The sequence below is a fragment of the Octodon degus genome, unplaced genomic scaffold, assembly GCF_000260255.1.
Source record: "Octodon degus isolate 3935 unplaced genomic scaffold, OctDeg1.0 scaffold00019, whole genome shotgun sequence".
NCBI lineage: Eukaryota > Metazoa > Chordata > Mammalia > Rodentia > Octodontidae > Octodon > Octodon degus.
In genome coordinates, this window is record NW_004524595.1 from 17,070,117 (window position 1) to 17,093,234 (window position 23,118).

The 23,118-nt window shown below is 41.4% G+C and overlaps 1 protein-coding gene and 2 non-coding genes across 3 annotated transcripts in view; 1 reads left to right on the forward strand and 2 right to left on the reverse strand.

Annotated features, from left to right (window-relative positions):
* Cwh43 (cell wall biogenesis 43 C-terminal homolog) overlaps positions 1-23,118 on the forward strand; it is a 60,572-nt gene that overhangs the window by 27,691 nt on the left and 9,763 nt on the right. The window contains exons 10-14 of the mRNA XM_004627498.2: positions 174-279; positions 1,726-1,861; positions 4,598-4,747; positions 11,133-11,277; positions 15,847-15,908. Of these exons, the coding sequence (XP_004627555.1) occupies positions 174-279; positions 1,726-1,861; positions 4,598-4,747; positions 11,133-11,277; positions 15,847-15,908 (599 nt within the window). The remainder of the gene's footprint in view (positions 1-173; positions 280-1,725; positions 1,862-4,597; positions 4,748-11,132; positions 11,278-15,846; positions 15,909-23,118) is intronic.
* On the reverse strand, positions 8,523-8,629 carry LOC111815665. Its single transcript, XR_002820326.1, has one exon. It is a non-coding gene; the product is annotated as a U6 spliceosomal RNA (small nuclear RNA).
* Positions 12,086-12,218, reverse strand: LOC111815684. The gene has a single exon (XR_002820340.1). It is a non-coding gene; the product is annotated as a small nucleolar RNA SNORA40 (small nucleolar RNA).

Below are 23,118 nucleotides of genomic sequence, written 5' to 3' on the forward strand. Positions count from 1 at the left end.
AGTCATGGCATGTTTATTATGAGAATGTCAGGTAGCAGATACCTCCTTATTGGTAAGATGTCTCAGGGGCTCCCTTTGCTGCAACATGAATTGTGATAGAGAAGGGGAGAAAGGTAGGTCATCAAACCGCTGTTTCCACTGTTACCCTAAATGACCATTGGTCACTTCCTCAGGCACCAACCAAAGAGGTCTCTGCCGCCATCTGGCCTTTCAGGTTTGGCTACGACAACGAAGGCTGGTCTAGTCTGGAAAGATCAGCTCAGCTACTCAACCAGACAGGTAAGTCCCAACGGAACTGGCTCCAGGTTTTGAGAAATTGCTACTGTTAGTTTTACTTTCAGCATAACAGTTAAGTCACAGGAGCGATTGTCAAGTCATACACTCTTTAAAAAAAAAAAAAAAAAAAAAGGCTTGGTTTTGCTGAACAGCAGCAAGACCACGCTTCTGTAGCCACATCCGTCTCTGAGAGCATTCGTCTTGTAGATTCCGAGCAGTGCCTCATTCTGGGGGCCTCCAGGGGGTTCTCCTCATGCCCCTGCTGTTAGAGGTGCCCTTGCTGTAGCTCCTGGTGCTACTGGTGCTCCTGAATTGCTAAGTTGGGTGCTGTGGTGCTGAATACTGTAATTCTACATTCAGGAGGCTGAGGCAGGAGGATTGTGAGTTTTAAGGTCATCTTAGGCTACAGAGGGAGACCTGCTCTTAAAAAGGAAAAACAAAGTAGAACAAATGAACAAAGAGCTTATCAACTTCTGTGCCAGGGGTCAGAGAGATAGTTTGATGGTCTGATCGCCTGGATGGCAAGCGCAAGGACTTGAATTTAATCCCTGGTACTGCATGGTACTGCACACCTGTAATCTCAGTGCTGGGGAGACCGAGACAGGAAGATCACTATGAGTCAGAGCTACATAATGAGACCCTGTACCCAATAAATAAATCTAAAAAACGCCCCCAAAACAAAACACACTTCTATGCTAATTCCATGGAGTTGTTTGCCTTGGAATAAAATGCTGTAGAGTACTTGTGAAAGGTGCTAAGATTATTTGAAATTTTGGACAAGATATTAAAAATATTGGAAAGTTTAGAAAAATGATGCTTTGTCTTTCCCAGAACTTCCTCAAAGTATTCCATGTTTATCACATTTCAAATATGGGAGACATCTTTTGTATCTCAGACCTGAGCCACCTCTTGTTTGTGACTTGTGGAATTACTTTGTTTTGGGATTTAAGAGTTAAGACAAAAAGGTTAAGGTAGGGAGTAGTTTTGCTCTCTTAGTCACTTGCTTATCTTTGGGACAGACTACTCAACACCCACAACAAAGGAAGAGAAGCTGATTTTAACTCAGTCCATGGTTGCTGGCTCCACTGAAGAAGCAGCAGGCGAAGAGCCTGGGTGGAGGGCAGCTGCTCACATCAAAGTGGCCAAAAGGGAGGAGCCAGGGAGGGAGCCATGCCCCTCCAGGTCATGGCCCTAGGGATCTGCCTCTTCTGACCAGGCTCCACCTCCTAACTCAGCTCTGGACTCATAGAGGGATGAATCCACTGCTGCACACAGCACCCGAATGACCCATTTGCTTCCTCAAAGCCCCACCTTCGAGTGCATGAGAGTTTGGGGGGACATTCCAGATCTAAACTGGAACATAGCAATTGCTTTTTACGTCGATCGTTCTGACTCCTTACCGTGTGCTGGTTTTTTTTTTTTTTTTTTCTGTTTTATTTTTTAAAACAGGTGCAGATTTTATAACAATTTTGGAGAGTGATGCTTCTAAGCCTTACATGGGGAACAATGACTTAACCATGTGGCTGGGGGAGAAGTTGGGTTTCTATACTGACTTTGGCCCAAGCGCCCGGGATCACACGTGGGGGTGAGTATGCTTTGGGAATTATTCCTGAACACAGCATAGAGAGTAAACATAGACTTGGAGGGGGAGGGTGACCTGTGAATATACTCTAGTTGTCCTTCTTGAGGGCTGGGGTGTTTCCTTTTCCTTCATTGTTAATGTGGTTTCCCTGTTGCTATATATTTTTAGTTCTTCACCATTATAAACCATTCAGGCTGGAAGCTGAGGTCATTGCCCCAGGCCTATCTGACCTGGATGTGGGCTTTTGCTGCTCCATAACGGCAGGTTCCACATCCATAAATTCAACCAATTGCAGACTGAAAACGAATGAAAAAAAAATTCCAGAAAGTTACAAAAATCAAAGCTTGAATTTCCCACATGCCAAGTACTACACTAAATCCATGCAAATGAAGTGATGTGTGGCCACTGGATTAGGTATTACAGGGGGCTGGGGAAATGACTCAGTGGAATAAGCGCTTCTCTGGATTAGGTATTACTGGCAATATAGAGATGACAAAATATATGGGAAAGTGCATGTAGGTAATATGTAAATGATGTATGATTCTATGTTAGGGACTTGAGCAGCCAGGATTTTGGTATTTGTAGAGTATCCTGGAGCCAATCCCTCATAAGTATTGAGGGACAGGGCTGGGGAGGTAGCTCGTTTGAATACCATTGCTATAGACCTAACCTAAAAAGAGAAATTCAACATTCAGGGGCTGGAGAGATAGCTCAGTAGTCTTAGCGCCTGCCTGGCAAGTGCAAGGACCCAGGCTCAATCCCTGGTACCACATGCTGTGCCAGCCCTGGAGCCCCAGGTGCACTGCACTGGCTAGTGAAACCAGGTGTGGTGGTGCGCGCCTGTAATTCCAGTGCTGGGGAGGCTGAGACAGGGTCCGAGCTGAGTAGCGAGACCATGTACCAAAAAAAAAGAAAGAAAAAGAAAAACAGAAGGATATTGAGGGACAGGCATGGACATATACACAGAGAAAATTAGTGCGTGAGTCTGAAATTGTGCTAAGTGCTATGAAGAAGATGGGGGGGAGGTAACAGAGAGGTGAGAGGGGCTCGGTGAGCAGCGGTTGTTGAGGATGGCAATCCTACAGGTGAGGTGGTCAGGAAGGCATCTCTGGAGAGAAAAGGGATGATGAGAAGGACCCAAAAGAGCTGAGGAGCCCCCAGGTAAAGATGGGAGACAGGGTGGGCCTTGGGGTGCCTGCAGTGGAGGAGGCCCAGAGAAAGGTGACGATGGGCCTGTGTCAGCAAGCAGAGTAAAGTGCCACCTAAGGGTTTTAAATGGAATGGGCTGATCATTCAGATATATATATATATATATATATATATATATATATATATATATATTTGGGGAGGGTCTACAGGGTGTTCAGGGTCTCACTACTAGATCGGACTCGTAGTGATCCACCTGTGTACAAACTCCGAAGGGTTGTGAGTAAAGGCTCGCCACCATGCCCAGTCTCAATTGCCATCTCAGAACACCCCAGGGGCGGGGCTGGCACGGCAGGCCTGAGGATCGAACCCCCGGCACCTGCGCCTGCTTGCAGGTGCTTTAATCCACTGAGCTATTGGATCTTATTTATATTTTGAAAGATCAATTTGGGAAGAAAAATCCTGGGAGCTGGGAGGCAGGTGAGGAGGTAGGTGCAGTAGCTAGCTCAAACGAAATGATAGTGGACCAGTGGAGAAGCAGAGAAGAGGGCAGAGTCAGTAGCTCTTGGAATAGAGCTGACGTGTTTCGGTGATGGCTTAAAGATCAGTGATAAGTCAAGGGCGATAGCTAGGATTTTAGCCTCGTATATCTGGTGAGACACAGTGTTTACCAGGACGGGACTGCCCAGCAGAGCCACACATATGCGCAGTGTTTGCGATTGCCCCCCACCTCAGGTGGTCAGGTGATGTCCAGTGTGTAGCCAGGAAGGCTGAGCAGGACAGGCCAGCAGCAGGAGACAGTGGTCAGGTATCAGCATGGTAGAGGTGGACCTGTTTGTCCAGGAGGAGCCCAGAGACAGCACAGCGGCTGCTGGGGAGAAGTCGGCTGAGCTCAGAGCCCTGCTCTTCCTCTTCACGTGTAGCTCTCTGACATTGAGTGAGGCAGCACACCTTTTCTTATGTTTATGGAACAATTTTTAATTTTCAATTTTGCGCATGTGACTTTGTGTCCCTTGCCAGCAACATAAAGACCCATATGTTATGGTTTGTGTCTAGTTGTCCCTCCAAAGCCTCATGCAGTCATGGGGTGAGGACTTCTAGAGTTTGTGTTAACTCATGATCCACTGGGATTATGTGTGATCCAAGGCTGGGATTATGGGTCTTAGTACTGCTAGGATTACCCATAGGTGGGTAAGTACTGGGAAGTACCCATAGGTGTGAGTACTTCCCCTACCCTGGGGCAGGTAATTTGCATTACAATGTAAGGTGGGAAGAGAAGCTAGCTGCTTGAGCTGCTGCTACCCCTTCCCTTGCACTCTTGCTCTTTGCCGCCACCATGAAAGGTTGCCCTCTGCTATGTGCTGCTCTGCCTTGGACCCAGCTGAGTATGGACTGAAACCTCCAGTAACTGTGAGCTAAATAAACCTTTCCTTCCTTCATTTTGAGTGTTGGGTATTTGTCCCAGCAATGAGAGAACAGTAACTAAGACACCATATGTGTTGATCAATCCTGTATTAGCACTGTTGAGGCAAATGAGGTGTCAGAGTAACAGTGAGAATGCTTGATGCATCTGTTTTTGTCCCTCCGGTACAGGATTATGGTGTTGTCAAGATACCCAATTGTGAAATCAGAGCATCACCTTCTTCCATCGCCAGAGGGCGAGATCGCACCAGCCATAACCCTGACTGTTAACATCTCGGACACCCTGGTGGATTTTGTTGTGACTCACTTCGGGAATCATGAGTGGGTTTCTTTGGTATACTTAATATTATACATGTGTCAAGAAATATTATTCACCTATTCTTTGGTTTTTATGAAGTAACTCATTTTACATTTATTTTTTTTTATATCTGGAATTATTTTTCCTTGTGCTGCTGGTGGTAACAGTCAGACCTAGGAGCATTTGAGATGCAACAGTCCTAACGTAAGTGTTAGTCCACAGGGCCTGAATGTCGGCGGTTCTCTCTGTGGGTGCATTTCTACGTGCCTCCTTGTATCCCATGTTAACCCTGCGGGAGGCAAGTAACATCCCAGCCCCTTTTAGAAACTGATGCACACACTAGGCTTCGAGGCTGAGGTTGGATGCTGTGTCCAGCCAGAGTCACACAATAGGAAGAAGACAGACAAAACTCAGAGCCCCCGTGTGCTTGGAGCTTCATGGTAAAACAGACTATAGAAAAATAAATTCCTTTTTCCTGTGGGACTGTTAGCATAAAGAGTTGCACTCTGGGCTTGGGGGTACTGAATAACATTCCTTTCCCCCTCACATTTTCACAAATGTCTGATAGGCAGGCAGAAGAACCTGGCAGAGGGAAGCCAAAATGGCACTTTTGATACATAAATTGTCTGATAGGATGTTCTACCGCAAGAATGTTAGGCCAGCCCCCAACACCACCCGAAGAGGGCTCTCCCCAACACTTGTCCCACCCAGAAGCGAGGGGCAGAGCCTGCCTGTCAAGCACTTCCTTTGATAGAAATAGACAGAAAAAAATATATGCAGATTCCAAGGACAAGAGCGAGCAGGGGCTGAGATGATCATGTCTACTTAATTCTTCCGAGCTAAATTAATTGGAAAAGTCATTCCCAATAGTAAAGGATGCAGAGCAAAGGCCAGCAGTGGGTTCTAAACTAGTCCTTTCACAAGGAAACATGAAAAATGAAGAAAGAATTTTGTCCCCAGTGACTAACAACCAATCACAAGAAGTGACTCAGGACTACAAACTCATTGGCCAGGGCCAAGCATAATAATAATATATCATGAAGGCAAAAATAACAGTATTCAGTTTGTTGTGTATTATGCTGAAGTATAATTATTTAAAAGCCAGATGTGAAGTTCTGTATGCTGTAACATAAGCATACAGTCCCTGGGCACAGTTAAGATACAAGAAGCCACAGAACTTTAAAGGGATATACAGAACATTAGAGAAGCAACTTTTTTTTTTTTTAATTTTTAAAAAAATTTTTTTAGGGGAGGGTCTACAGGGTGTTCAGGGTCTCACTACTAGATTGGACTCATAGTGATCCTTCTGTTTACAGCCTCCCAAGAGCTGGGATTACAGATGTGTGCCATCACGCCAAGACTCAATTGCAGTCTTAGCATGCCCTGGGGATGGGGCTGGCACATCAGGCCTGGGGATCAAACCGCTGACCCCTGTGCCTGCTTGCAGGTGCTTTAATCCCCTGAGCTATTTGGCCAGCCCGAGAAGCAACATTGTCATGCTGCCAGTTTCATCCAAACAAAACCAGTGTGCCTGCTACCTTTATTGTGTTGGTTATATCAGGACAGTTTTATTCATACTGATATATGGATCTATGAAAGCATATTTGAATATTTTCTGAAATAAGTCAGAATATTGGAAACATAAACTACCCAAATATGATTAATGCCAACCATATACTATCAGACTTTCGCTTGTCTCCTTAGGAACAAGAGGAGTGTTTGGAAGGCGAGTGCTGTGCATCTCTCTCTCTTTAGAAAGCTGTCTGAGATTTGCCCTGTTTCTCCCAGTAGTTTTCACGAGGCAGGCCCAGGCACCAAAGGTCATTTCACTGACCTCATGTTTGGGTTGGGTTTTATCTCCATGAGGGTTGTTGTGCGCTTAGAGATTGTGAGGCTGCGAAACAGCCGACTAAAATCTCCACTTTTTGTTTCTCTCCTGCACTTCATCTCTTTTAGTTCTCCCCAGCTTCTCCCAAAATGTACAGAATAGACTTGAGAAGGAAGCGAAAACTCAGAAACGGGCCTGAGGATGTGCTTGGAAAGGAGGAGAGAGGGCCAGCCAGATAGCTCAGCAGAGGAAAGCGCCTGCCTAGGCAGACACAGGGACTGGGGTTAGATCCCTGGCCTGCTGTGCTGGCCCTGCCCCCAGCGTGCTGAGATGACAATTGAGACTGGGCGTGGTGGTGCGCGCCTGTAATCCCAGAGTTTGGGAGGCTGAAAACAGGAGGATCACTACAAATTTGATCTGTGTAGTGAGACCCTGTAGACCCTGTACTAAATTAAAAAAAAAAAAAAAAAGAGGGGGAAGGATCATCTTTTCTGACTTACTACTAACCACTTGCTCATAGTTCTCTTATTATACTATTCCTTTACTTGTCGTGTGCACGAGATTTAAAAATAAAAACGGGGCTGAGGAAATGGCTCAGTGGAATAAGTGATTCCCTGGCAAGCGCAAAGGCCTGAGTTCAATTCCCGGTTCCACAAAAAAATACATAAATAAATAAATAAAAATAAAAATAAAAACGAAGCAGTGGTATAATAATAGCTGTGACATTGTAAGGAGCTATGACTCTAGGAGAGAAGCAATGTAGTTTTAATGCTTACCAGAGTGGGGCCCCAGTGCTTTTCTACGGTCTGAATTCTAATTCAGTCACTGTGTGTCCTTCGTGGAGATATCTAAATATGTGAGGCATACCTCGCTCTCATGTAACTCAGAATGATGCTGCTGCCTATGTCACAGGTTTCCTGTGAGAAGTACATGGCATGCATCGTCTCATGCAAAGCACATGAATATACTATGTGCTCCATTAATGCTGGCTACTTGTAAAATAAGTTAGGCAACTCTTAATGGAAGCTATATTGGGTAGCTTAAAGCAGAGTTTGTTCATCAAATGAGTTAAGCTTCATCTTGTCCCAAGCAGAGGGCTAGGCAGTCTTGGTCCTTCTGAGCCGCCACTGTTGTGGCCTCGTGTATGGTCACTAACTTCCCAGTAAGTGACAGATGCTAATTAACACTGAAATGAGGGCTGGAGAGATGGCTCAGTGGTCTAAAGCACCTACTTGAAACAAGCTTGGCAAAGCACAGGGACCGTGGTTCGATCCCCTAGCACCACATGCCAGCCAGCCCCCGCCCCCTGGTGGGCTGAGCTGGCCACACACACACACAATAAATAAATGTAATAAATAAAAATAAATAAATAATTTAAAAAAAAACAAAACACTGAAATGATGTATTTTTAATTTTTTTTTTTAATTTGAACTCATGGAGAAATTTACTCTTTATTTTGAGGAGAATAGAAAAGTAATAGCTAAGACATTAGAAACAATACACAATTTAAAAATCAAGATGAAGGGCCAGGGAGATGGCTCAGTAGAATAAGAACTTGCCTGGCAAGCGTAAAGTCCTGAGTTAAATTCCTGGTACCTAAAAAAAAAAAAAAAAAAAAAAAAAAAAAAATCAAGATGATAGTTATTCAACAGTGGTGGTTATATTGCATATGGCTGTCTTCAGTTGCTCAAATTACCAGATATAAGCTTGTAAAGTTGATCAAGATAAAAAGTTTAAGTATTAACTTCTACCTTTAAAAAACTGACAGAAATTAGTAGTACCTTTAGCTATTCCCTTTTCTTTTTCACCACTTTTTTCCTTCTTTCCCTCATCCCAATTGTTCATTCCTTTTGAACAGTTACTTTCCCCTTTACTATGTCTATTGTACCTTTCATATTTTATTTACTCTTTCAGGTTCTTACACTAGGGAGACAATACGATGTTTACACATGTGAGTCTGATTTATTTCAAAAAATATGGACCAATTCACAAATCTATGGGTCATCCTTGCACAGTGGCCATGCTATTCTTCTCTGCATTGTTCCAATTTTAGTATATGTGCTGCTGAAGCAAGCACTGGGATGATTTATGACATCATCCTTATGTACTTGTTCTTGCCTTTGTTTCCTATAAAACAAAACAGATACAAATGTTCTTACAGTGAATAAATATTTAAAGATTTCATTTTCTAGATGGTTACAAACCAATGTGAAAATTCTTTAGGACTACATTACAGGATGCCTTGCATGCTGTTGGCAAGTGCTTTACCTACTGACTATAGGATTTCTCTTTTACAGTCAATAAACAGGAAGTAGTGGCTTTTCTTAAAAATCACTTAGGGAAACACCATGAAGAAAATTTACATTGTTTTTGACAATCAACTGAGCCACCAGTTAATCACCACTGTTTGTTTTACTTTCCGAAATCTATAATGTGCATCGTGTAAGAGAGTTTTTAAAAAGCACAGAACCTATAGTCTGGAGACTTGTACGCTAGACTTAAAGGATAATGTGGTAAGTTATAGTTTGCTGTCTTCTAAAAAAAATAGGATTTTTTTTTTCAGCTCACATGTTGAGGTCATTGGACTGATCAAATATTAACAGATAAGAAAACATAAAACATGTTGTTTTGTCCTTTCTTGCTTTCCTCATACAGGTGCATATACTTTTAAATTTTATTATTCCCATTGCATAAAATCCATTGCCTGATAAACTGTAAAGCCAAAGTCACAGACTTTTCTCCCAGTCATGTATTGCTAGAACATATTTGAATGTGAACTCTGCGCAGAGGCTTTGAATTTCCTAGACCTGGCTTGGTGTTGTACTTACATGTGTTAGAAGGAACAGTGCTCACTGTAGACCTGAAGAAGGAAGTACTCACCAAGATGTTCGAAGGGTCCAGGGAACACGGAGGGTTGCCAAGGCCCTCTGATGCCTGGGGAAGCATTACAGCCTTAGGGCCAAGGGACAGGCAGTGGAAAATGTTCTGAGAGCCCTGAGGTCTGGACCAAGGAAGAGGGCCACTGCCAAAGAGACTGGGGAAGAAACACTGGACTTCACTCCCTTTCTGCGTTCTCATCTGCTGCTGCCTCCAGTGGGCCAAGCCTAACAGCAAGTCAGCAGACAAGGCGTGCAGGAGGTGGAGTGGCAGGGGTCAGCCTCCTGCACAGAGAAGGGCATGGCATGGATCTGAATAGCGAAGTTGAAGCACAGCGACTGCATATTACTTAACTTCATTTAAAAATAGAGCAACACCTGCCTTCAGAAATTACGAGTATTCACTATCAAATATGTTTAACAAACAGCTGTTCTTGTCATTTTTCTATTTCCTGAGACATCTTCTACAAGCACTCAGCTGTCTCTATGTATTTGTCTGACTTGGTTCTGTTTTCCCAACCTACCTCAGCAGAGTTTCTCCGGTCTTCTCAGTCCTCAGTCATCTCCCTGTACCTTCCTTTGTCTTATTTTTCTTGACATCCATTCATTAGCTATCTTTCTAAGTAATGTCTATGTGAGTCCGCTGCCCTGTGAGCAACATTTCCCTGTGAGTCTCTTGCTTCTTGGCTTCTGGGTTTAGTCAGGAGGAAACACTAATGGAAGACTGGAGAATAGGAAGAGGAGAGAAGCTAGGGTGTTTCTCTCTGCCTTGCCTGTCTCTGACTCTGTCTCTGGCTCCTCTCTCCTTTCTCTAATATCTTTGATAACAGTGGAGTCTCTTTGTCTCTAGCACCTGTCTGGATGATCTCAGCTCCTTCTGGGTAGCAAGCTCCATCTTGCACCAGCCCTTGCTGGCTTCTGGCCTCTGTAATATCACTTCCTCTTGCTGTAGATGTTGCACTAGTTTCTCATTGCTGCTAAACTCTGGTTGCTTCACTGACCCTTCTTTGGCATCCCGCCATCTAGATAAACAATTCCCTATATTAAATTCACTTTGAAATACCTAGAATATTTCTGTTTTCCTGGATTGAACTTGTAAAGTAGGATGTTCTATTTTTTTCTCCCAAACTGACAGTAAATGCCTCAAAAGCTGGATGTAGCTGGCTAATTATGTGTTTTGTGTCTGCAGTGATTAGCATGATAGAGGAAACATGACCAGCTAGTATTTATGCAGGATTGCTGCAACAGTTTTCAAAAAGTGTCATGAAGAGTTGTATAGGTTACATAAGCCTGGTGTTCTCTGTGAATGTTAGGATTCTCTTCTTACCTATCTTTTTGCCTCTTTTTCTTTTCTTTGAGTATTAGTTCTTCAACTGTAATGCTGATGAAAGGTCTCATGTTATGTAATTTCTTCTGATCAAAAGTTCAACAAATGTTGTATTTATGATATTTAAATCAACTTGATTCCAAATGGCTTACAGAGTAAAATCACGTTGTTCTTAGTCAACAATTTGTTGGCCTACCCAATCAAAGCATTGTATCTATATATTCTTTATTTACATACTATTAAGACATTTGCCAAAATAGGTATTGCTCTGGGTTTCTACTGTTTGAAAATGTTCTTTGAGAATCTGGTTACATAAAGCTTTTTTAAAAATTGTTTTACATGAGCAATAAAGAGGTATATCATGCCATTTCTTTCAGAGATGATCTTGACAGAAAACTGCAAGCTATTGCCGTTTCTAAACTATTGAAAAATTCCTCTAATCAAGTGATATTTCTGGGCTACATCACTTCAGCACCTGGTTCCAGAGATTATCGACAGCTCATTGAACATGGAAATGTAAAGGTAATTCAATTGCAACAGGATTTCTGATATATCAAGTAAAATACTTCTTTATCATCCACAGTTTTAAGCAATCCAGTGTAACAATTTAATAGGTATTCTGAGTATCTACTGTTACAGAAAATCACCAGGAAGCACACTGACGCTGTTAGCTCACAGACCTGTACTGTAGACAAGGATGGGGGCAGCTCATCTCTGCTTCATGCAGGTCTTCAAGGTGCAAAGCTGGACATTAGAGGATCTCCCGGGTAGGCAGTTTGTGAATGGGAGGCTGGTGCTTTAGGCTTGGGACCCAGGTTCCTGTGTACATGTGATTTGATTTTCTTCTCTTCATGGTGAGTTTTGAGAATGAGTATAGAAGAAAACCAGGAAGGACCTAAATTGCTTTGAATGACTTAGCCATTTTAGACTCACAGTATCACTTGTACTCATGTCACAAGTGTGAGAAATAGCAAAGTCACATTATAAGAATACCATAAAGTGAACTATTAATGTAACCATGGTTTAGAATATACAATCTGCCACATTGTGAAAGTTAAATATTTTTTTTTGAAAATCATTAACATCATCACTTTTATTTGCATAGGTAATCATTAATTTTTTAATTTTAATTTTCTTTTTTGAGGCAATCTCACTATACTGTCCAAACTTAATTCCTCTTGCTCCAGCCCCAAGATCACAGATCTGTAACCACTGCACCTAGCAGTAGTATTCCTTTTTTTTTTTTTTTTTTTTGCGGAACCAGGGATTGAACTCAGGCCCTTGTGCTTGCCAGGGAAGTGCTTATTCTACTGAACTATCTCCCCAGCCCCATATTCCTTCTTTAATGTATCAAAACTTAAACCAAACAATGAGTTCTGGGTTGCAAAAGAGGATTTATTTTTTGCACCTGTTCATTTAAATTTTAATCCACAAAAGGTAAGATAAAAACACATGTAAGTGCTATTGGAAGTTAAATATGTTGTAGAGAAAATGAAATACCGGTTCTCGCTAGGTGACCCCAAGTTAGTCTTATCATTTCAGGTTTCAGACATTTGAATTTATCAGTGTACCCTAATATCAAGTTCTGGAAATGTCATACAATCAAATCCTCCAGAGACACTAAAATGACAAATGCATTCACTTATAATGTGAAACATAATGGTTGTAATTAAGCCTTATGTGTATTTCTTGGTTCTTTTTATTTTGTTTTTAACTTTATGTCTGCAGAGGAAAGGATTTATGCATTTATGTTGATTTGGCTACTTTAACTTTTTTTTTTTTTTTTTGTGATACGAGGGATTGAACTCTGGACCTTGTGCTTGCCAGGCAAGCACTTATTCCATTGAGCTATCTCCCTGGCCTCTGGCTACTTTAACTCTGTTATAGTGGAACACTGGAAAGACAGGTGGCAGAGAGCATGACACAATGAAGGTTTTCAGTATGTGACAGAGAACACAAAAAACAGTGGTTCAAATATGAGAGAAATGTGTTTCTTTGTGTAAATATCTGAGCAGGTGACTCAGCACCAGTAAGGGCACTCCATGGTGCCTGGAATCTGTCGTCCTTTACTGTGGCTCCATTCCTGTGGCCTCTACTCTTGTAGTCCAGTCATGCAGGCATGTAGAACAAGCATCCGTGTTCTAGTCAGATCTAGAAAACTGACTCCTGACACTTATCCTTACATTACCTTGGTGGCAATGCAGTCACATAGCCAAGCTTTGGGGCACAGAAACTTAGGAGGTACAGTCTTCAATCTTGATGGCCATATACCCAGCTAAAGAAGCTATAGTTTTGTTTTTTTTTTGTTGTTGTTTTGTTTTGTTTTGTTTTGTTTTGTTTTGTACTTTTTAGGGAAGGGTTAACAGGGTGTTCAGGGTCTCATTACTAGATCGGACTCATAGGGATCCGCCTGTTTACAGCCTCCTAAGAGCTGGGATTACAGGCATACACCACCAAGCCCATACTCAGTTGCCATCTCAACGTGCCCCGGAGGTGGGGCCAGCACAGTAGGCCTGGGGATCGAATCCCCAGCTCCTGTGCCTGCTTGCAGGTGCTTTAATCCACTGAGCTATTTGGCTGGCCCAAGATGCTATAACTTTGCAAGAATGGTAGATACTGGGCACATGAGTTAGGCGGAAGTAGTTATGATGGACTCACCATTTTTGGCTTTGGTCAAAATGTTTATGATGATGACATTTATAATAATAAATTATTTTTATTAATAATAATTTATTATTATTTTTATTATTATTATTGGTACCAGGAATCAAACCCAGAACCTTGCATTGGCCAGGCAGGCACTTATGTTGCTGAGCTGTCTCCCTGGCTCTTATTATTGAGGATACATAAGAAAGAACAATTTTGCAAAGAAATGATAGTTCAGCTTTGGGCTGAGTTTGTGGTATATGTAGGACTTTAGTAGAGGTGTTCAACATGGATCTGAAGTTCATAACAGCCATCAGAACTAGAAAGAAGGGTTAAGAAATTGCCACAGTATGGGTGATCACTGAAACAACAGAAGTGGGTGCAGTTGCTTATGGAGTTGGAGAAGAGCAAATGCAAGGCGAGAGGAAGCCCTTGAGAAAGTCACACTGAAAGTGGTTGTTTTGAAGGTGGTGGGGATGGAAGAGAAGCAACTCTCACGCTGCCTCATTTACCTATCACTGTGTAAAAAACCCACACCAGAACATAATAGCTTGAAGCAACATTTCCTTTCCCCAGCACTCTGAGTCTTAGAGGCCTCCTGTTCATGCCTGCATTTGCTTCACAGTGAGCTCATGGCTCTGCTGGGGCTGGAGGGTCAAGGTGGCCCAGCTACAGTTGGGGCCTTAGTGCTGGGCCTCTCTTCCTTGGCGTGGCCCTCATCACTGTGATCCTTTTGGGAGCATCACTGATCAGGAAGGTCACCTGGCCAGCCTATCTGGGCCTCAGTGCCCCATCTGTAAGCTATGACAGTAATATTCATTGTATCACAGGAGTGGTAAAAGAATTAAACATAAAACAATACCTGAAAAAGCCTTCTACATGTGTGGTTTATGTCTGGCTCTATGTAAAAAAAATCCAGTAAGACTGAAGTCCAGGTTCTTGGTCTGTAAAGTAAGAAAGTTGGGCAAGATGGCAGATGACAAATATAAGGGGACACTGCTTCTTTGTGAGAAGGGAGGGCGCTCTCAGTGCATGTGTGTAAAGGGTACACATGGTGTCGGGAGAAACAATTTTGTTTGATTTTTATTTAATCCTCTGTTGGTTTCCACTAGCAAGGTCAAAAGCTGTGTTGGGATTGGCAGTGGATTCAGGTACTGCTTTTCCTATTAGCATGGCATTTATTAGTATGGAGAGGAATTTTAATCATAAATGCTTCGGTGAACAAATTTTTCTTTTTAGGAAATGAACATTTAAATCATCCAGTCTTAAACTTTGATAGGACCTTTTAAAAATCTAGCAAACATAATAGTTAAACAGATACTTAGTTTATCATACTCAGTATAGGTGGCTAAATGACTAAATTTTTTTTTTTTTTTTTTTTTTTTTTTTTTTTTTTTTTGTGGAACTGGGGATTGAACTCAGGCCCTTGCACTTGCCAAGGAAGCGCTTATTCCACTGAGCCATCTCCCTGGCCCCAAACTAAATTTTTTGTTATCTCTTCCTAAGGCAAACTAGAGCAGTGCTTTTTTATTTATAAATTTTTAAAACTAATTTCCAGTAATGTATTTTTATGTATGCAAAATAGTATCCACGTGATATAAATGAAAATAAAGATTAATTAACAAAACTAAGAAAAATAAGAAACAGTAAATTATGATATATCCTTTTAGTGATTTGAAAATATTTTAATTAAATTTTAGTAGTAAAATTTAGAGGCAGTAAGAGTCAGGCATATCTCTCTTTACGTATAGATACTTCAAAAGAAGAAAATGAATATTTCTTCCTTTAGTATAAAAGTTCCATATTTGTAGTCTTCTCAACGCATTACAGAAAAATATGTTTCTGTTTTTCTCTGATGAAAAATGAACCTGCCTTCAAGCTTTTGATGCAAAAAAAGACTCAGTGTTTCTCCTGAAACGGGTTTATTTTTGAAGTTTGATATAACAAATACAGCCTGAGCGCCTACCTGCTGAACACCAGGCTTCACGCTAAGTACTAGGCAACCACAAATGAGTCCACGGCCCTGTGCTCAGGAAGGGGTGGGGGGGTGCAGACACAGAAACAAAGGACGGTGGCACTGTGGCGAAGCTGATGTGCATAAAGCCAGCACAGTGTGATGTGCTGGGCTCCATTCTCCTTAGGATGAGAGACTTGGGAAGCTGTAGGGCGCCAGGGGCCATCTTGGAGTCCCTGGTGTACGTGCCTAACACCCTCTCCACCTCACCTTTATCTTCGTATTCTCAGCCTCTAGTGCAGAAACAGAGGACCACATAGTAGGTGCTCCTGATACATGTATAGACTGACCAAAGCCTTTCGACTCCAAAGGTCAACTAGGGACCAGAAAGAGAAAACAACATTCCAAAAGGTGTATTTATCACTGTCGCTCACAGTTTGGAAGGACACTGGCCTTTAAGCTCTGAACATTTCCCTTCTACTCCTTAACAGGACATCGACAGCACAGATCATGACAGATGGTGTGAATACATTATGTATCGGGGGCTGGTCAGGTGAGTACAGGTGCTTGGTTCTTGTTCTTTTTAAATCTATTATTATTATTATTATTACTGTCATTTGTGGATCTCTCCTAGGAGAAAAAGTGTAGAAAGCCCTTCCTGGTCCTCCTCTCAGTCCAAGAAGTCTATATTTGTAATCCCCAAAATACGTTATTGGAATCCCATCAAGTTAGTTTCAGTCTACCACTCCCAGTGCAACCCAGGGCAAAAATAAAGACACTACAGAATATTTATAACTATGGGGAGCCACAGGGCCCTAAGTCCAGCCACAAAGATGGCTTTCTGGAACAAAGAGGGCCACACCTGGGTTTTATTCAGCCATGAAGGAGGAATGGCTTGAGGATGAATGACTGAGAATTGCAGGAAGTAGGTGAGTACAGTGAACTGGGCTAGCTAGGAAGCTTGCACTTACCTCTGTCATATGTAGAGAAAAGGATATGCAGAAAAAGTGATTTGCATTATATCACTGAGATAGTATCTAATGTTTGGGGGTCAGTGCTTCAGCTCTGATATGTAATCTTTCAAGCCCCAGGAAGTCATAGCCTCTATCTCTAGGCTCAATCCCAGCCAACAGTGTGGAGCACTGGCTCTTCATCCTGTCTCAACCTGGTGTAAGTTATCAAGGAAACACGCGTGCCGTCTTCAGACACTACCACCAGCACCTTGGCTAGACCAATATGCATTGCTTAAGGCAAACTGAAAGGACAGAGAGAAGCCCTAGCCAGCTCTGTACATATCAGTACAAGGAAATAGGGTCAGACTCAGCCGAAATGGAGCTGCTCAGGTGGTCCTCCACAGAAAAATCCTTAAGGAAGTAATTAATTTATGCTACTTTTTATAAACATTAGTTTTGTTACTCTATTGAATATTTTTTCAAGACATGGCCTGATGATGTAAGAGCTCAGTACATTAATCTTAATTATATAATGAAGATACTGTGCAAATTGTTAAGCAGAATAAGCATGTAACCATCAACATATGGTAAGTACGGTCCCATTTCTGACTCTGCGGTGTGGTGGAAACAGCAAGGCCCATGGGATGGGAAAACACTGGGCTTCAATCTGCTTTGTCAGCTTCTAATCTCATCATCTTAATTAACTCACTTATAGCTACCTCTGTACTCTGGTGAAACCTCTGGTAAATTGTATTTTAAAAAATATCATCCCATATTGAAAATGGTATCTTAGGGTATGTACATTATATATATATTTAATATTTATGCATTTAAATGTTCATAATATTATTAAGAATATTAAATATTAATGTTAAATAATATATATTTAGATATATGGTGCAACATAATTCAGATGAAAGATCTCAAAATTCAAATATATAACAGTACACATTAGTTTTTAAGGTAGTTCGTTCTTTCTTCCTTTATTTGACACAGGGTCTCATTACACAGTTCAGACTCATAGTCATTCTCCTGTCTCAGCCTCCTCAGTGCTAGGATTACAACCATGTGCCACCACACCCAGGGCTCCAGGGCCAGCACAGTATTCGGTACCAGGGATCGAACTTGGGTCCTTGTGCTTCCTGGGTAGGCGCTCAGACCACTGAACTATTTCCTTAGCCTGGTAGTATTTCTTTAAATAACACAGAGAGTGGTTTAAAACTAAATAAGAAGGAAGTAATCATGCATGTTTGCCTATAAGCATTTATTATGTAACATATTGTTCTAAGCACTGGGAGAGTAATAGGAACAACAGCACATGATCCTTGCCATTCATAGGACTTACATTCTAGTGAAAGGAGGCAGAGAATGAATAAATGAGGAAAAGAATGATGGACTATTTGAAATAGAAGCCAGTGTGAAGAAAAGAAAAAGCAAGCCAGACAGGAAGAAGGAGATGCAGAGCGCCATGAGGTGCTACTTGGGCATGGACTGAATGAAATCAGGTTAACCTGTGCCTAATCTGGGACGAGCATTGGGGCAGAGGGAACAAGGAGTGCAGGGCACGAGGGCCGTGTGATTCTGGAAGCCACCATGGCTGGAGTAGAGAGGGGAAGGTGCTTCCGAGAGGTCGGTAGGAGCAGACCACGCAGACGGGCCTGAGTCACCGCTGCCTCCACTTACAGGATTCTTCAGTACAGAATACAGGCTGGAGGCCTTCCCTGAAATGATGGCCCTTCCAGTTAACACTGAAGCTGTTTGGAGATACTTTACCTGAGCTCTCTTACCACCCTCCTGGGAAGTGCAGGGGATGGTTAGGTGGGCTTCTATGTGGACCCCTCTGGGCCTCCCTCCTTACAGAGCAGCCCATCACCCAGAAGCTTCTTGGCTGAAGATAAAGGCTGATATTAAACTGCATCCCTCAAGTCACCTAATACTTTGCGATCTGTGATCTGCATTTCTGAAAGATAATGCCTGCCTTTTAGGGGTGACTCAGTATCACAAAGCCAGCTTGCCAGTGGGGTTCTGTTATGAGGGACAGTTCAGTGACAGCAAACTGTTAGTTTCTCTAGTTCTATTACCCATCAGTCATTTAGCAAGTGTAATTGAGCATAATGGTAGCCAGGCATGAGGGGTACAATGAGAAGCAAAACAGGCATCCTTGCCCTGCAGAAAAGATGGACAACACACATAATCAGTAACTGCGTGGTGTAGTATCTCAGAAGGTGATGAAAACAGGAGGAGAAGCGACATACAGAGGTGGAGTTCAGTTATAAGTAGGGAATTGGATAAGTCTTATTGATGAGAAGAATTGAAGCCAAGCTTTGAATGATGGGGCCATGTGGCTGTCTGAGAGATGGCCCTGCTGGTAGAGTTTAAAAGTCCTAAGGGAGGAGTGCTGGTGCATTTGAGGAGCAGTGAAGCTAGCAGAACAACAGTGTACATGTGTGTGGGGGTAAGAATGGGCAAAGAGGGAAAGGAACAGATCTTTCAAGGCTCTGTGGACTCTTATTAAGGACTTTGGATACTGTATTTTTTATTTCATTTATGTATTTTGTACAGGGTCTCACTACGCAGTCTGACTTGTAGTGACTCTCCTGTTGTCAGCCTCCCCAGCACTGGGATTACAGGTGTGTGCCACCACACCTGGACTCGATCACCAGCTCAGCACACCCTGGAGGTGGGGCCAGCACAGCATGCAGGATCAGGGATTGAACCCTGGTCCCTGCACTTGCCAAAGCAGGTGCTTAGTCCACTGAGCCATCTCGCTGGCCCTTGGATGCTATATTACTTTTTTTTTTTTTTTGGATGCTATATTTCTAAGGTGATAAGCTTTACTAGTCCTTGAACAACCCCTTGAGTTTGTGTGCTCACTGAGGTGGGCCTAGGAGAGCTTTGAGATGCTATAAGAGTGTTCTGGTTATGCTAGTGATTAAGAAACCGAGAAAGGCCCAACATCTGCCTTCATGTCTGCAGTACAGGTAGTTTGACTGCTATTTAGGCATGTGCAGAAAATTCAGGGAGGAGAGAACATGTTGAAAATTAGTTTTGTAAAGTATTTTAAATCATGGATTGATAATGTGCTTCTGTTTAAATATGGGTAGAAGCGGTGGTTTTGATGGAGGATATCAGAATACATCACTTTACCTAAACAAAAATAATAATATAATATAATTATAATATATATATTATAATATAATATAATTCCAAGTTGCAAAAACTATTGGCCACCAAGAAACAGATGTAATTATAGTAACCAGTGCCCAAAATAGAAGATTGCTGAGTTCGGAGACTTTTATTTTTTTTTTTTTCCTTTAATCAAAAGTTTTTGGAGACTTTTATTACCTCTCTTTAGGAGAGTGGATAGCTAAAACAAAAGAAACTGATGTTCTTCCAGGTCTGAAGGCCATTAAGCTGAAGATCAAAGGGCCAGCAGGGTTGGTGTCTGGTGGGGGCTCTTCCTGAGGGTTGTACATGGCCGTCTTCTTGCTGAGGGCCTCTAGGGAGCTCTGCCTCGATCACCCAGTACATGCCCTGTACTTAGTAGGTGCTTAATGAATACATATTAGACAGCAATGGAAAATTCCTTATTTTAGTGGTAGATGTGCATTGTCCAATCCCTTTTCTTCAAAGACCTTGGAAATATACTCAAAAGGGATGTCTGTGAAATAGGTTTAAACATTTTTAATGAGTTTAAATTTTGATCTTAGAGATTTAGAGAATAAATAAGCCTAGATTTATCAGAGATAGTGATTTAGAATTACAAGAAATCACAACTTCTAAATCAGGGGCTCTGGGCTGGTGAGATGGCTCAGTGGTCTAAAGCACCTACTTAGAACAAGCTTAGTCAAAGCACAGGGACCAGGGTTCTAATCCCCCAGCACCACATGCCAGCCAGCCCTGCCCCCTGGTGGGCTGAGCTGGCCACACACATACACACACACACACACAAATAAAATAAATCTTAAAATAAATAAATAAATAAATAAATAAATAAATAAATAAATCAGGGGCTCTATCTTGTTCACTACTTATCCCCAGTACCTATCAATGGCTACCTGTAATAGGGACTTGAAAAAAAAAAATATATATATATATATATATATACTTCACTGAATAAATGAGTGACTGAAATGAAATAATGCAATTTCTTTTCTTTGAAGATAAGAATTTATTATATTTTGGAGAGGCAAAATATAAATAAATTTAAATGAATTCTTTGTTCCTGTGGTTTTCCCCATTTTCCATCTGAGCTCCTCAGTACAATTTACATAATGTCTATAATGTCTAGTTTTCTGAAGAACTAAAAGTCCTAAACCAAAACAGCGTATGCAATTTTTTCAGAGATATGAAATCTTTGATTTTAGATTTGTAAATGGGGCTGAAAATATACATGTGGTGTTTGGATTTTAAAATATAAGAAATAATTTAGGCATATACTCCTGTCATTCTGAAGAAATCATGTTATTAACTCAAAACATAATTACATGGGGCCAGAAATATAGCCCAGTGGCACAGTGCCTGCCTGGATGAGTTTAATTCCTGGTACCCAAACCAAAAATACAACAACAAAAAATAATTACATGGGGACCAATTTATACAGATGTAGAATATCCATTAGTGTAAAAAAAGTAAAGTTGCTAAGTGCATTTAGTTAATTAAATCTATGTGCAGAGTCCCTTTTAATTTACTGTATCATAAAAATATTTTTATAATATTGGAAGTTAATTTCAGTGGACAGATACAGCATTAAGTTACAAATGGAAATTGGCTTAAGAACATAACACTGTTTGGGTTCCACAAACATCCTGTTTCTACTATAAATTTTTACCTTAGCATAATAATAATAGCCAGTTGTGTGTCTCCGTACTTTTCCCTCAGTGATATAGGAAGCAATCTTCATGTATACCCACTTGGTGCAATGAAAGCCAAGGTGTGTGCATGTGTGCAAAAGTGTCACGCTAGAATTTTCACTGACTTTAGGCACCTTTTAACAAGTTTGGTGCATGTTTACCTGAGCATTGCAGAGGGTATCCCCACACCACTCTAGGGGTTGTTTTTAGGAAACTTTTTTTTTTTTTTTTTTTCTGGTAGAAGTAGCTGAATTCTGTACAGTAGCACTTGAAAATCCAGATTTGCAAGTTTTGGAGGAGGTCAAAAGTCAGTCATCAGATGACTCATGCACAAAAGATGAAGATGGTTCATTACGGTAAAATACACACTGTCATTACAGAAGAGGGTGTGGGTGATGGTGATGGTGCCTTTGACGTTGGCCACATGAGCCAAAGTTTCTGTGACAGTGAAATGGGACAAGGATCAACTGATATAGACAGAGAGGATGCAGACATCTTTGATTCAGTTGATGAAGAAAACAGCAACGTGGCTACATATGTGACTAATAGTAATGTTGCAGGGACTGGTGCGATGGCTCAGTGGTCTAAAGCACCTACTTAGAACAAGCTTAGCAAAGCACAGGGACCACGGTTCAATCCCCCCAGCACCACATGCCAGCCAGCCCCGCCCCCTGGTGGGCTGAGCTGGCCACACACACACACACACACACATATAAATAAATAAATATTTAAAAAAAATAGTAATGTTGCAAAATGGTTATACAACCAAATGGAATGATCCAATATTAAAATTAAATCCAAAAATATAATGAAGGTCTTAGCAGGGGTGAAATGTACTGGTCAGAATGCCAGCACTGCCTTTCAGTGTTGTAAATTGCAACTGACAAAATGACAAGATAGAAATATACAAAGGCTGAAATATAAAGAAAACATTCATATGCACCAATAGCCATATTCAAAAATATATTTATTATGACACCTCAGCAGCTAAACTAAAAGCATTTATAGCTCTGCTGTACTTAGCAGGGATTTCTCATGGTAACCACAGGAATGTAAAAGATTTGTGGAAAAACGATGGGTTTAAATATGGCAAAAAAGTTCATGTCCTTATAGATGTGAGGACTTACCATGTTTTCAATTTAGAAATTTACCCTGGAATTCAGCTAATCAGGTCCTTATTCCTACAGTAATAAATAAATGATGTTGTGGACAGACTTGTTGCTCCCATCTCCCAAACTAATTGGAGCGTGACATTCAACAATTGGTTCATCAGTTTCCAACTGATGCTACATTTGCTAACAGAGCGTAAGGTGACCAGCATAGGAACTGTACATAGGAACAAAGCAGAAATTCCAAATGAAATGTTGCAATTTCAAACCGACAATTGTATTACACAATCTTGGGATATCAGAAAGGTTTACATCAACCTTTCATATATGGCAAAGAAAACAAACTGATACTGCTGATGTCAACATTGTATCATAATGAAAATCCTGGTAGAGAAACCTCAAGAAAGGACGCCCTAGATGGAAACTTTCTACAACAAAACCAAAGGTGGAGCAGATGTTGCTGATGGGTTATGCAGCAACTATGATGTTACTCAAAACACAAAGCTTTGACAGTTGAATGGTTGTGTTTTATTCAATCCTAAGCATGTGTGGCATAGTTTGATAGTTTATAAAAAAAATAACAAGTGCAAAATACCATGGAGAAATTTTCTCAGAGGATTGGGACTGGAACTCGTAAGAGATCATTCACAGTAGAGGAGAAACAAAATGTTTCTGCCCAGGGAACTATGCAAAAAAAAAAAATAGTGGATCACACTGGTGGGCTGACAAGTGGGCAGGCAGGCACAGCATCCCAAAGATGGTTTTTCAACATAAAAACCAAAAAGATGGCAACTGTGCCCTACAGGAAAGGATAATAATAATAATAATAATAATAATAATAATATATG